The 15,720-nt window shown below is 40.2% G+C and overlaps 1 protein-coding gene across 1 annotated transcript; it reads right to left on the bottom strand.

The window, feature by feature from the left end:
- Positions 1–6,345: 6,345 nt before the first annotated feature.
- Positions 6,346–12,817, bottom strand: LOC126635845 (holocytochrome c-type synthase). The gene is made up of 7 exons (XM_050307465.1): positions 12,717–12,817; positions 12,161–12,310; positions 11,283–11,431; positions 10,545–10,693; positions 9,501–9,620; positions 8,888–8,974; positions 6,346–8,648 (listed from the first exon to the last, which is right to left on the bottom strand). Exons 2-7 carry the CDS (start codon positions 12,273–12,275, stop codon positions 8,450–8,452), a joined length of 819 nt encoding a protein of 272 aa, XP_050163422.1. The 5' UTR covers positions 12,276–12,310; positions 12,717–12,817; the 3' UTR covers positions 6,346–8,449.
- Positions 12,818–15,720: the final 2,903 nt, after the last annotated feature.

Raw genomic sequence — 15,720 nt, 5'->3', positions numbered from 1 at the left:
GCTGTGGCGGCACCCGCGCCGCGTCCCGCCCTCCTGCCCTGCCTCCCTCCCGCCCCGGGCCCGCCGCGCTGTGCGACCATCCGACCTCGGGCCGTGCGCGGCCCGCCAGTGCGCAGCCAGCCGCACACACCCATACACAGTGATTTACTGGAATATAAAATTAGGTTTCCTGTATTGAGTCACTGTGGCTTGACAATCCTGTTACCAGCCATCACACCGAGGTCTAGCACAGCCAGCAGCACCCTTAACTCCCAGGCATAATGATCTCAAACGCTCAGTATCTTCCGATATCATACAATCACTTTTAAAAGGGAGAGGGGGGTTACTTTTCAGGAGAGGATGCCCTGCTCTTTCTAAGTCCCTAAATTCAGTTGAAATAACAAGAAACGCGATAGCGCTGGGCTGGGGAGAGGGAGCGGCACTGCCGGGTGCAGGCCCTGCCGCTGTCAGAAGGCTGTCCTGGAAATTAGCCTTAGAAGTGCCTCATTATATTGTTAAGAACTTTCTTGCCCCGGTCTTTCCCCCTTCTCCTCATATACTTTGCATACTCCATTTTACACGTTTAAATAAAAAAGTCGATGTAAATGTCTTTTAAATTGACACTATCACAAGACATGGAGGTCCCTATGAATAAGTTACTGCACTCTGACATTTGGAAGTCATCAAATAAGACAGTATAATGTCAGCTTGATATTTTTCACGCTATGAAAATATCAGCTTCATGTCAAAGATCTGAATTCCATCTTAATGTAATAAGTTTTCTTGTATTCAAAGACAACTGAAAATGCTAAATATTTAAATTTGAAATGAACTTCTACAGTTACAATCTGGCCTTCATATTCCATTATTATTAAATTGAAAGCCAAGATCTTATTTCCCCTCCTTTTTTTTTTTTAATGATTTCATCAAACATTGCAGTGTTTGATAGAATAGCATTAGCCATACTCTTCAAGTGGATGCTTTCCCATCAGCATGTGACAAGGTTAAAAAAGTAAAGCTCCACTTTTTAGTCAGCCTACATTAAACCAGCTCCAACATCCTGTCATAAAACAATTGTGCCACCAGTATCTTCCACTTTGCCTGAAAAGGCAAACAGAATGCAACCTTTCGTACATAGGTAAGTTTAATCTTCTCAGTGTGATTTGCAAAAGCAGTATCCTTTGCTTTCCACTCACTACAATAACAGCCTTAATCATTTAGGTGTTGCTTCGACAACCACTAGTGATTATATATAAAACAGTGCATTTAGACTTGTTTTCCCCTAACCTGAGTGGTGAATCAGAGAAGGAGTAGATCATGGCTAGGCTTCGCGAACGAAGATTTGAGAAGGGCTCTACCTGTGCTTGCTACAAGCGTGCTGATGGCTAAAAAGGCCAATGCGAGATAGACAAGTCCGGTTGCAGAAGGCACAGCAGAAAGACTCCCCAGGTGATATCGACGAGACGCGATTCTTTCTGCGTTGTCTTTTCTCCTCGAGAGTGATCCTGCGTGTGTTCTCAAAAGCAGCAGCAGCGTTATAGATGGTGTGTCTCCAGGCCTCCCGATTGGAGGCCAGGGTAGGCCAATGGTGGTGATCAATATGGCCAAGGCTGAGGGATTGTTTCAGGCAGTCCTTGTATCTCCTCTTCGGGGCTCCTCTCTTGCGGCAGCCAGTGGCAAGTTCCCCACAGAGCACGATCTTAGGGAGGCGGCAGTCCTGCATCCTGGAGACGTGCCCTGCCCAGCGCAGCTGTGTTCTCAGCAGCATGGCCTCAATGCTCGTGACTGCTGCCTGTTCAAGGACAGACGTGTTGGTCACACAGTCAGTCCAGTGGATGTTTAGGATTGTACGGAGGCAGCGCTGATGGAAGCGTTCTACGAGGCACAAGTGGTGCCGGTAAATGACCCATGATTCGGATCCATACAAAAGAGTAGACAGTACAATGGCTCTGTACACAGTGATCTTAGTACTTTTCTTCAGGTGTTTGTTTTGCCACACTCTTTTATGGAGTTTACCAAAAGCTCTGTATGCCTTTGCTAACCTGTTGTCTATTTCTGCATCAATCTTACCGTCTGAGGAGATGATGCTTCCCAGGTAATTACACTGCTGGATGGATCTGAGCTCTGTTTCACCACTGGCGATATGGGGATGATGGGAGATAAACATTTGGGAAAAAAGGTGTCCATTTATACCTTTTCACCATCTTTTTCATGCCAGCCACTCACGCTTCTCCTCTACCACAACTGCACGCAGTCATAAAGGCGTGTACTCCAGAAGGCATTAAAGGACCACTAGGAGAGTCTAAAAATCACTACAGTTGCCCCTTTTGGGGGCACAAGACAAACACAGGAACCCATAACCACAGCAAAGGTGATGGATAACCACTACAACCCAAAAGACAACGGCAGTTCCCATATTTTCTGCTACAACAATGTTGCCAGCTCTACTGTAGCCAAAATGGCATTCTTACCAGCTAGAACTGTCCTTACCTGAGTTAAGTAGCACTGCTTCTTCTGATACATAAGAAAGAAGGTACCATTTCTGTAATAATAACTGTGTTATTGCAATGGTAGAAGTTTTCCCAAAAGTGGCTTGTACAAAAGTGGCAGAGAGAAACCAACATGAAAATGTGTAAAGATCTCTCCAAATAAGCTAAATGGCAAAAGCTTGAAGAAAACAGAAGGAGAAGCAACCCCAGTAATAGAGGAAAATACATGATAAATTATGGAGGTGTTTTTCCCCTGGTATTCTCAAGTACAGCTAGTAGAAAAGTTTTCATCTTTTTTTTTTTTTTTTTTTTAGCCCAAAACATGTAGTCTTTTGCTGTTGGAATAAACTCATTTAACAAAAAATCTACACTGCAAATTAAAGCTGCCAAAATTTACATGGTTTGTTCTAAGGTTAAATTCAACATTTTCATGAGGTTTTGCTTTTCGGTTTTTGAAAACGAACTAAGAAACTCTCATTGATATATTAAAAAAAAAAGACCTTCTCTAATTTGAGAAAAAACAAATCAGAGAAAAAATATTTTCTATTACTTTTCCTTTAAGTATTTTAGAAGCAAGTTTTTCAAGGATTTGTGATCTATCAGTGCTTTTTAAAGGCACTTGCATTTATACTCCATGCATCAAACTGCTCTAAGTCAATTCCCTGAGATACTTAATCTTTTGGCAGATGGAAACTCATTTTGAAAGTGTACTAATGATCAATTAAAGCATTAGCTGTCTCTACAGACAGGAGGTTTATGGGGTCACAGTCTTCAGAAGCTGGAGGCAAGAGCAGCAGTATGTTAGCAAAATAGCTAAAACTTTCTGTAGTTACCACAAAATTAGCAAAACATTGGAAAACAAAAAACATGACTTAGGTCTTTTTTTTTTTCCATAGTATGTTGAAAACAAATTGGTGGTTTCTATTCTATGCAAGAGGCCATGGTCCAAACTGGACATCGGCAAAGGAAATGATCTTTTATTTTTAATAAGCCCTAATAACAATCTCAGTATTTCCAATAAATTTACATTATCCTTTGAAAACTGAATTCATTCAGACTCCAGTCACAAAGTATCTACCCATGCTGCAAATGTGGAGATGTGAGGAGCTGCCATCAGAATCAGCAGCTCACTGGTGGATAATGCATTATTTTACACATGCTCAAGGCCTCACAATTAGATCTGGAGTCAAGACGTGTACTCTGTCCAGAAGTTTCTCTGCAATTTGATGTACATGTAATAAGATCAAATAGATGTAACTGTCACATTCAAAGAAGAATTTAAGATTCTTTCTCTAGGAGTTTAGCAAGCCATTTCTTCTTGAAGGAATTGCATATAATAGTGATTAGCCATTTAATATAAACTAAAAAGGTTGCTTTTTATGACATGACATATCTAGTATGACCACAGGTTCCTAATGCTAACATTGATGAGAGAATCAATACTTACTTGATTCACTCCATAAAGATTTTTGCCAGCAATTTACCTTGTACAAAGGTAGAATAAATAGAATATATTTTCTTCCAGTGAGAGTAGAAATGCATGAAGTTGCCTATTAAAAATCTGCCAAAAACTACCAATCTTGTGCATTTAAAAAAAAAAAAAAAGTAAGAACTTATGAGTAGGGAAGGGTGTGATACTGAAGATATAAGCACAGCTAGCACTGAGTAGTATATTCTATCCTCAAAAAGTTCAGCTTCCACATCAAGTTCCACATCTGCTTGTGGAACCTTACTACATGGATTCTCCTCCAGGTGTAAGCAAAGGGAGACAAATTAATGTGCAATTTAATTTAGTAAGTGTAGTAACAGATCTTTTTAAAAAGTGGTGGTTTTAAAAGAGGCATTTCTACTCTCTATAAAAAACAAACATTAGTAAGAGTTCAAAAATTAGGCAGTGCTCCTTAGTTTACCTGTTCATTTTTAGCTGCTGAGCTACAGCAGTGTTAGTATCTGTGCCTCCCTCTTTTGAAATTTGGCACATTAGCTATTATTCCCCACACTTTGATACAAGAGTTGAATTAAAAAAGGGAGTGCATAAGATGACAGTCTATTTATGACCATTTTCAGAGCACTGAGAGATCCTTTGCCACACTCACACCTTTTGAAGGCTAAACAGTATTCATCAGCACATTTCAGACTTCAAATTTACAGAGCACATTGAAGTCCTGATAGTAAATACATTATGTAAACACTAGAGAGCATTTCACATTAAACTAGCATATCTCCTTCACCTCATAATTCAAAAACAGTAATTCAAAACACCTTGCTTTGGCAGCAAGAAGTAGCAATAATCAAGGGACACAACTACCTTCTCAAAGGAACAGTTTCTTTTACAGCAAAGCAGTGCAGAAATTCTGGGGCTTAGCTGAAAAATTTTGAGACTGAAGCTAAGACCATTGGCACGATATGAAAGGGAGCAGCAAACATGTTTCTAGGGGGCAGGTGAAAAAAAATAAATAAAAGAAGAAGAGCAACAGCTCCCCCTTCCAAACTGCCTGCTACTACATTGCAAAGGCAAAATGTTACAGGATGACTCAGTCAGGAACTCCAGGCATGCCAGAAGGTTGACTCTGACTTATTCCCCAATTACAGAGCACTCATGTTTGGCCAGGCACCAACAGGACAAGCTGCAGAAGAGTTGGGCCAACACCACTGAATAGGGAAGGTATTGTAGGCACAGCAACCACACGATCAGTGCCTCCAGACCGGCAGCACTGTGCCAGACACCGACTGCAGGGTATTTGAAAGCAGAAAGGTCTCCTGCTCCAGGCGACACAGATCAGGATCACTCTTGACCACATATAGATGACCCAAGACCTGATTACAGCTGAAGTGTTATGCTGGAGCCCTTTCCTATCAGTCACAGAGCCTGCAGTTTCTGAGCACCCCAATATCCTTGAAGAACCACATACACCTTCAGCGGCAGACCAGGAAGGCACTCCTAACTCGTTTTAGCTGCAAGACTCAAGCAAAATAGGTCAAGCAGGGCTTTGACCCAGTAAAGCAGAACATAGGTAAACTTCAGATATCTAAATACAAAAATAATTTAAAAAGTGACCCATCTTTACTGAGAGTCTGCATTTTTCCTTTTTTATGTGCACAGGTTAACCTTGGTTCGAGATGCTGGGTTCCAAAATTCTGTTTCAGCTTGACTGGAAACCTGATGTCACTGCAGAATTCCTTGAAAGGGCCTGCTCAGGATACTTCTTCACTTTCTTGAGCTCCACAAACTCTCCACACCTTTCTATACTTATAAAGAAATGATATAAATGTATTTATTTATGCATACTCACATACTTCCTTTAGTATAGCCTAAACAATAGTTTTTCAGTTGAAACATCCTTCCTAAGGATTAAAAAAAACCCAAAAAACATTTAAATCACTGTTTTTCAAGTTTACATCAGAATTCTAATCATTCTTCTGAAATTACACCCATCTCCTGAAAAATAGCAAATTGCCAACAGCCTGCATCAAATAACCCAGGCCTAAAAACAAAACCTCTGTGTTTACTTCCTTAAGTCTTACTGCTTGTAGAAATTAATTACTTTCATTGACACTTCTAGGATTTTTTCTTTTTTTTTATTTATTTCCGTGCATTCCTCTAAAATTAGCCAGACTCAGGATGAATATATTTGTTGTCATATGCTCTTATTCTGAGAACTGCTGGTTTGGTAACAAACACTTGAATTTAGTCCTTGGGTTTTGGTTCTGTATTCACTTAAAAAATGAGTAGTATATATTCAAAGATGTGACAATAATATATAATGACTGTATCAAATATATAACAAGATTATATTTGTAACAGACTATAATCTCATATGACACGTGCAAAAGCTCATCTTAATAATTCTTTTAGCTGTAAGTATGATCACCAAAGTTAAGAAAAGTATATTTATTTGATTCTCCTTTTAGTTTGATGACAAAGTAGAACATTTCATTAACAGTAGCACAGTAAAGAACAACTTTGAATCTATGGAAGATGAAATGTAACAGGAGACAGTGAATGCATGAAGTGGCATGTGACAGGTTTCACCAGATTTAGCAGCAGTAACAAATTTCCATAATGCACTCAACATCACACTGCCAAAACCAACCAAGCAAACCCATTCTTTTGAACCTTCTGAATGAAGTACCCCTACAGTGGTGTACCCTTTCCATATTTAGTTGTGAGAAACACAGAATCCTCAGTATATCAAGTTACCAGATGCATAAACCAATCAAAAAAACCCAAAAAACCCCAAAAAGCAGTAAGCCTAAATCTTTACTGTTAGAACAGAGAAGCAGTTACTTCATTGTCAGATATGTCTTCATACAAGCTCACACACTTCTCATATACCTTATACATATTCTGCCTACTCAGATGGAATTTTTTTCTTTTCCTATTTATCATTTATATATATACATATGAATCACTAGAAATGTGAAAAAGGAATGAGCAAAGCGGGTATGGGTAAGAGCGTGGTTTTCCTCTTAGGATTCTAGACTTCTGGGTAATGTCTATTCCTACCATGCATAACAGTTGTCTCTGAAGTGGGAACCATTTAGAATTCTAAAGTATGAAAGCTTCCCTGACTAAATTTTTCCCAAAGGGGAAGTTGGGGAGTTTCCCCGCAAGAAAAAAAAAAAAAAAAGAAAGAAGAACAAAGAAAAGAAAAAAAAGCTTCCAATGGCAGTTAAACCTAAGTACTTAGAAAATGAAACAGCTGTTTCCCAGTTAAGGCTGGGAAGTTTTCTGAAGGCAGCTTCCCCCATTTGAGAAGCTACAATGTGATATTGCTCTTACTCCTTTCCAACTTACTGAGCCATGGAAATTTAAAGCTATGACAGTGGAAGACTTAAAAAAAAAGACAGTTTCCCTTATTAAGCACAACCATTAATCAATGCTTTAATCCACACAGCATTAACACGCATCATTCTTAGAAAACATTCAAATCAACCGTATTTCTTGGCACTTTTGATACCGTTAGCCAAGTTATATACACAGCTGTAACAGGCCTCGCTATAATCACACGTGACCGTGTAGTCACACACTCTTGTGCGATTCTGTTTTATATCAAACAAACATGCTACAACACAGTTGATGAAGCCAAGATGCCAAATACAGATGCACTGCATGAGTTTCTTTAAATAAGGCTTATCTCTGTATTGAATGCATTACATGACACACATGAAAGATATGAAAACACTAAAATAATACATTTTCTTACATCAGAAAAACCTTTTAAATACTCAAATAAATAGCCATTAAATATCAAATTTATCTCCTTTTAGAAATGCTGTTTTAAAAGTGACACTCATTTCCTGATTCTAACAGATGATCTTCTGTTCAAAGATAAACTGCAGATTAAAGCATGAGTATATTCTCCTTTTCAATTTAACATACCTTTAAAATACTCATACTACACTATACTTCCTTTAACTGAATGACCTCAACTGAAGTTTTCTGAGGAAGCATGTTATTGAATACGTAAAGTGCCCACGTGAAAACAAATACATGGGTTTATATTGTTAGTAAAACATGCAGTTCGAAACAGTCCAGATCTTTTACCCTCTATGCATCACTGACGTATCCAAACACTTTAACTACGTGAAGTGATTTATGAGATTTCCAGTTCTCACTAATTAATACTCAAAACTCAGAATCAGAGCTGTAATGTATTTGGTGCAGCACCAAAGTCATGAAATGAGGAGTCGGCAAGCTTATGCACAATATGAGCCAAAATAAGAAAGGTTCCCCAGTTTTTAAGAAAATTAAGATACATGTTTTTGCTGCTATAACTTTATTATTCCATTTGAAACACCAAAAAGCATTGGTGTGCTTAACAACAGATTTCCCTGTCCTCCCTTCCCATCCCCAAAGAACAGTGGTGATCCTGAAAACAATAACAGTTGCAGTGAACTTCAGTTTCAAGTCCTGGTATTCACTTATCCTTTGTCTAGGAGGAAAATAGTTACTTTTTGAGTACACACCACAGGAGCAGTTATGAAGTCCAGCGCCACCAGGCTACCTTTGTTCTGTCCCACACAGCCGAAAGAGAGTCCAAAGCAGGGCGCACATCCAGGATGGTGAACTGGTAGTTCTTATCCACTGCTCCACCATCGTAGTAATCAATAACATAGCGCACTTCTTTTCCACACCGGTCAACAATCCAATCATGTCTGTCAAAGGGTAGCTCATATCTGGAAAGATGGACAGTAGAACACACAGATATTTTGATAAATATTATGAACCCGGGAGAAGGAGCAGAAGTCCTATTCAAGATTTATTTATCCATAAGATCCCACTAGTACTTCTATCTTCTGGCAATTCTAACTTCCAATACCAGTCCTGAAAAATCTTACAATTAATTCTACACCACATTTTCAGACACATCTCCTTAACCTCCCACCTCACTGGAAGACCCTTCCTGCCCACATACCCCATCCATGAACGTATTCTGGCTCTTGGTGAATACTCCTTTGCTTTGCCTCCAAACCGCATCAGTGATGGTCCACATGGACATTCCCTGCACACACAATTAAGAAGGAAAGTAGTTTTTACCTTCAAAAGCAGCCTTATTTTAAGTGATTAAACCACTATGGTAATTTGTTTTAGTAATGGAGAAACTGAATAGAAGAAAGAACAACAGTAAAAAAATAACTACAAGTGATCTAAACCAACTTTTTTTTTTCTTTAAAAAGTCTGAAAAGTCACCCAATTTCTGCCAGCACTTACTGCTGGTATGATAAAGTACCTCTGATATGCTCCACAACATTGTTCTAATTTGTCAACAGAGCATTCTCAGCAAATCTAATCCACAGATTTAATAAAGAACAGAAAACCATAATCCAAATATCACAAAATTTCAGAGAAAAATTTATACATACAGCATTGCTTAACTAGTCTGTCTCTTGTGTAGGAACAGGGACTATGTTGATCTAAAACCTGACAGTTTGCTTTACACCGGTCACTGCTGATCTAAGTTTACATCTCATATCTTTGTCGTAACACAATGAAAAATATTTCATACATAACATTTCGTATGTACATACGCAGCATGAAGGGCTTCCCACTTCAAAATCTCCTTCCAAGCTTGTTCATTATTTTGGTTGTGAATCTTTATGATGTTGGTCATGTCTTCACTTGTTATGTCATCATCTTTCCATCTCCACCTAAAAAATAAGAACTTGAAAACAGTTTATAAGCATTACAGCATAACTACTCCACCTTCCTCAGTTTATCTGATGGATTTTTGAATTAAGGTTTTATGCAAAGACACAAGACAAGTATTTAAACTTCTGGCTCATCTGTTTAAGCATCTTGAGAACCACTTCATCTTCTGTGTAGAATTGTAGTTATCGAAGTTATCATCACAGAGATCCACAAATTCTACATAGCTAAATTAAAAGCTTAACTGGATCAGAAAGTTATCAGAGTGTGCAAACATCAGCACATCCACAGGACTCATAAAAATGCTTAGGAAAAATCCCACTTGCATTCCTAATGCACAGAAGTCCTGTATTCAATACATTTTGCATGCTTAGAAATGCCTTTCATCTGCCTTGACCCTACACTGTGACTACACATAGGAACAAGGAAACAGCAGCACAGGAGGTTTTTTAGGCCACAGGAGACAATCATTAAGTAAGGTCTTGCCTACACTAAATTTCTGTAAATACCAAAAATATCTACTTGTAAATTTCCACATTTTTAGCAATTCTGCAAAGTCAAGTTAGTTGTTCTCACAATCACAGAACTTTTACTGTCAGTTTATAGGCGTAGCATGAAGCCAACTGAGTTTGACAGTTGGAAATCTTGCAAACTTGGTTTATGCCGATGCACAGACTTATAAGAAAATTTACTGAGCCATTAGCAGTTGCTTGACATTTCCTAACATCCTCCTGTTCACTACAAGGGACGCAGCTTTTGAGCCCAGCTCACCCTTTAAAATAAACATGTGTATAAAACAGTACTTTTTAAAAAGAGCTAGGTAATTATTCACCAGTTAGAATCCACAAATTCTTCAAAAATTATGAATAATAACTAATGATATTACTTCAGTATTCCATCTTATAATTCACAATGTATTTATTTACCCTTTTCTTAGCATAGCATTCCAGAACATTTGCTCTGAAGGGTAGACCCATTTCTTGTCAGAATGCGCTCTAGGAATAGAAGATTCTTCTCTAACAGTTGACAACGGAAATGGTTGACCTGGGGATGGCTGCTGATTAGGAGGAGGCATCTAGAAAACAAGAGTATGAATATTTTTTTATGTTACAGTGTTTGAGAAAAATCAAAGTATAATCAATCAACTCTTAAAAAGATCAAGCTGTTCAGCCTTTATTTAATTCCACCAAAATTATCTTTTTTGCAGTAGAACTGTGTGCACAAGTTTGTCATCAGAAGACTAAAGGAACCCTTCTTGCCTAAAATTCAACTTTTAAAAGAGCAATGCTTTTTGTAAATCAGAGGAGATCTTGGAGAGATGCTAAGCAGAACGCACCCATAATGCTATTACAGAGAACCTAAAATCCACCAATGTAGCATAAAAAACATGCATGTAACTAATAAATAGAGAGTAAAAGATTATTTACAAATTGGAAAACCACCTTTTATCAAAGAGGTGTAAATTTGAAGACAATGTTAAACAAGATGTAACTTGTTTTTATATAAAAAATTGCACACGAAAAGAGGAAAAGCAGCATTTAAAATAAAAAAAAAGTGCTGTTTGCCAGAGTTTCCACCTTAGACAGTATCACTATTTACATTTGTGGTGCAGCATTTCAGAAAAAACAAGACTAAAGAAAACATATGAAATAAGCAAAAATTACCATATTGCTAGGATCTATGTCATCTTTCACTTGAGATGAACCAGACTTCACAGGACATGCTACAAACTCATAAGCTCTTTCTTGATGTGCAGGAACATCATCTGTATTCTCGGTTCTGTGATCAGCAGTTTTCATGTGCATTGGACAACCTTAAACACGGGAAAAATAGTATGTATTTTGATACAAAATGAAAACTCTTAAAGACATGACAGGAAATGGGAAAGTTCATTGAATGCTCAAGTAAATGCAAGCGACTATTTCACTTTTTTTTCTGAGCTTTGCAACAGCTTTAATTTTTCTCTTTCCTGCATTTCAGGACCCAACACCATGGTAAGATCTGCGCTTCCTGTGTAGTCCTTGAATGATCATTTCCTACCCCATTCTGGCCCCTATACTGTACTTGTTAGTACCTAAGATTTCCTCAGCAATGTTAATCCAAATGTGTTGACTGTGTCAACAGAAAACCTGATGACCTCCTTTAGACATTCATCTGATTTCACCCTTCTGCTGCTCTTTTCCAGATGCATGTTTTTTTGTAACATCCACCTGCTCCCAGTTACCATCTCTGCAGGGGTTCCCAGACCCTTTGTGGGTGTACCACACCACAGGAATAGATCTGCAGGACCCCTGTGAAATGGGACAGTTGGGAATGACCCACAGGTTCTACAACAACCATCTCCTGTCTCTACAGACACAGCACCTTGTACACTGTTACGGTGAACTTTTGGCCTCCTTTTCATGAAGTTATTTAAGAGCAACTTTCCCTAAAGAAAAAACTTCAGTTTTTATTTGGAGAAAAATTTCTTTTTCCTCCCGAAGATTTTTCATCCAGTTTCCACGTAAAGAGTTTAGTTCATTGAAGTTTCAAGCATGATTACCGCTCATTTTTTCCTGATGCATGGGACATTCTGAAGGTGGAGACGCCGTCTGGTACTGCCTGGATTCATGTGGCGACTGACCTGCAGCAGCCGGGGAGGATGCAGACAAACCCATGGCTCCCACACACAGAGCCTTCGAGCATCAAGTTCCTAAAGAAAAAAGAAGCAAACATTCGTAACAGAAAAGAAAGGTGGTTACTTATTAAGGTGAACGCAGATACAGTGCTGCATTACAAATTAAAAAATTAATTACGAAATCGGTTTAAGTAACAAGCTTCCCACCCAAATAAAACCCCAAGCGTCTACCGGGGCCGGCCTCTAGCTCCGTCCCAAGCCCTCCTCGCGGCCACTGGCGGGGGGCTCTGCCCGTGTCCCACTCCCGTGCGGGGCAGCAGCGCCTCCCGCATCCCGCCACACTCCGTGACCGACCCGCAAGGTCAGGGCAGGCCCGCCCGCAGCGCGGCCCGCCCGCAGCGCCCGCCTCCCGCCGCCGCGGCCCCCAGAGCCGCCACCGCCGCATCCTCATCCTCCTCCTGCTCCTTCTCCTCCTCCTCACCTCAGCCCGGCCCAGCCCGGCCCGGCCCGCTCCGCGCCCCCGCGCCCGCCCCTGCGCCTCGCGATAACCGGCAGCAGCTCCACGCCTGCGCGGGGGCCCCGCCGCGGCGAGGGGCGGGCACGGCCCCGGGGAAGAAGGGACGGCCCCAAGGACGCCGCCCCCGCCGTGCCCGCCCGGCCCGCCGGGGCTCAGGGCGCGGTGTCGGCGCTGCCGGGCGGTGGCAGCGAGGCTTGTCCCCCGCTCAGCGCACAGATGCCAAGGCACCGCATCCCGGGGAGGGCGCAAGGGACCCCCTGGGCCCGGCCGCGCCACGCCGAGGTGCAGAAAGGCTGGTTCTGACTTTGCCGACCCCAGCGAACTGTGCGACCCGGGACCCGCGTTAGTCCCGGTGCAGCGGCGTTACCGCGAGTTGTGTGCGCTCTTACCTCGTGCTGTGAAATCATTATCCCTTACAGCTGCAAATTACTACTGCGAGTACCACTGAATGTACTGGCAGCACACACCGATACTGTATAGGTGTATCCTTTCTAGTGTTAAACTTACGGAGATGGTAAAAGTTCCTTAAGATGATTTTTAAACATCAACTAGTCAAGAAAAGCATCACAGCTCTTTTAAAATTTCCTAAGAATATTGCCTTATTTCAAGTCAGAAGATGCAATTCAGCTACATACATGAAATACCATGCATAACACACAAATTATGAAGCTCATTGTACATCAGAGTAAGGAAGAGTTCCTCCATCTCATCCGTTTTGACCATCGGGTGATAACACCTGGCTATACTGTAAGAGTGGATGCAAATCCTGCAGGACTATTTCAATGTTCATCCCACAGCATGGACTCTAAAGAGGCTATCAAGTGCAAAAAGCAGGTGGAGAGACAAGAAACTTACATTATAAATATGCAACAATTCGAACTGATTAGAAATATATTGTTTCCCCAAATACTCTATTTCATTTTAACAATTAAAGTAGAAAGGAACTTAATCTTCCAAGTGGCACAGTTATTACAGTAACTTAGGATGAAAAAGATCCAAATTCAAATCTGTAAGAGGTCTCTTAAGACTCTCTGCATGTAGAGACAGAAATGAGTGATTCTCTACCATTTCTTTTGAAAAAGATCAGAAGGATTAATAGACAAAGTCTAAACCACACTGAAGCAGTTCTAACCAGCACTATTTCAAACCATTTTACTACCCGCATTAAAAAACTTCTTTTATACATTCCTCTCAAGAGTGCTGTTAAGATCATGTTCACATACTGTCTTTCAAAATAGGATCTTTCTTATTATGAGGACATTGCCATTCAGTGTGAACATGAAATAAAAATACAAGGATAAAGCAATATCAAATATTCATCCTTTCAGTCATTTTTTTGCCCTTTTATAGTCTTGATTACTTAGGAAGAAATTGCTTTCTACCCTTTCTGCATGCAGGAATTATTAGCACAGCATATGGAGAACCTCAAGATAGAAAAGAGGCATCATGTCAGTAATTGAGTCTATTATATGCCTTAGAAAACATTCTGATTGCCTCCCTCATTTCCCAATTTAGGCTTTGCTGCAGTCTCTAAGACCACATTCACAGTAACAGCTGGAAAAGATATAGAATAATTTTAAGTCTTCACTTGCTGCACTTACAGAATCACAGAATGGTTTGGATTGGAAGAGACCTTGAAGCTTACATCCCCTGCCATGGGCAGAGACACCTTCCCCTACACCAGGCTGTTCAAACTCCCTCAACCTGGCCTTCAAACAGAGGCACCCACACCTTCTCTGGGCAACCTGTTCCAGGGCCTCACCACCCTCATAGTGAAGAATTTCTTCCTAGTATCCAATCTAAACCTGCCCTCATTCCGTTTCAAGCCATTCCCCCTTGTCCTATCACTACATGCCCTTGTAAAAAGTCCCTCTCCAGCTCTTTTGTAGCCCCTTTAGGTGCTGGAAGGGGCTCTAAGGTGTCTAAGAGAGCCTTCACTTCTCCAGGCTGAACAACCGCAAGTTTCTCAGCCTGTCTTCACTTAACAACACAGTTTAAAAAGATCCTCCCGTAGACCAACTGACATCTCTGCCCCTAAATATTTCAAGTAAGTGGCAGAAGGACTCTAAACCAAATTTTCTCTCTCTGATGTTCTCAAACAGGGAACTGGTTCTACTCCCTCCTCTCAGAGTGCATATCGCTGTTGATGTCGATGTGCCATCTCCCTGCTTTTCACGATCACACTCCACCAGAAGCAACAACTGCCTTATTAGTCATTGTATAGATAATAGTTTTCACCCTCTGTAAGGTAAGCCAAGTAGCAAATATTTTTTACTCTATGTAAAGCATTACAAAAAACTCAATGAAGCACACAATCTACCCTTAGGTATACTGCACTGTGAACTTCACAAAAGCAGAGTAAAAGAAGACAAAACATTAGTCCACCATCTAAAAAATGAGATGTCCATAGTGAAAATTAAATTAAAAATTTTTAAAATCTTAGTGCAGAGTTATCACACCAATATGAGGAGAGAAGTTTTTAGCAAGAACACAAAGTAATAAAAAAAATTTGGGAGAAAATAAAGAGCAACTTTGCTTCAGAGGATGACAAAGAAGTGGATATATATGTGAAATAAGTTTCTATATCATACATCTTAAGGAGGTATAATGTTTCTCACACTTTAAACAAGACTTGTTAAATGTATCGGGTTAAGAAGGGCTCACTGAAAGGCATCCCTTGTTCCCAGCCGTGCTCAGTCCTTCCTTTCCACTATTCAGTGTTAAAAGCTGCCCAATGCCAATACAAAAGCCTCCTACCAAGCCCCCATTGTCCTTCCTCAAGCAGTTGGAAATCTGACCTATATAGCATCTGACCCCAAAAAATATCTGTTCCCAGACATTCACACTCACTTCCAAACAGACCAACTAGTTAATGAGTAATTTTCTACACTAACAGTGTAAAACTAGTACCCTAAGAATAATTTACATATGGAAGTAAATACCTCTCAAAAGGTGAGAGGTAAAAAAA

Source organism: Myiozetetes cayanensis, unplaced genomic scaffold (genome assembly GCF_022539395.1).
Source record: "Myiozetetes cayanensis isolate MyiCay16 unplaced genomic scaffold, myiCay2020 scf12, whole genome shotgun sequence".
In the NCBI taxonomy this organism is placed as follows: domain Eukaryota; kingdom Metazoa; phylum Chordata; class Aves; order Passeriformes; family Tyrannidae; genus Myiozetetes; species Myiozetetes cayanensis.
The sequence above is the reverse complement of the archived record's forward strand: the minus strand, read 5'-3'. Positions and strand labels throughout refer to the sequence as shown.

Excerpts from the sequence above, each read along its gene's own strand:
- LOC126635845 (XM_050307465.1), bottom strand. The coding sequence starts at position 12,275 with ATGGGTTTGTCTGCATCCTCCCCGGCTGCTGCAGGTCAGTCGCCACAT. Across the intron at positions 9,621-10,544 it reads AATGCTATGCTAAGAAAAGG|GTGGAGATGGAAAGATGATG; the intron begins GTAAATAAATAC and ends CTTATTTTTTAG. Across the intron at positions 8,975-9,500 it reads TGGGAAGCCCTTCATGCTGC|GGAATGTCCATGTGGACCAT; the intron begins GTATGTACATAC and ends TTGTGTGTGCAG.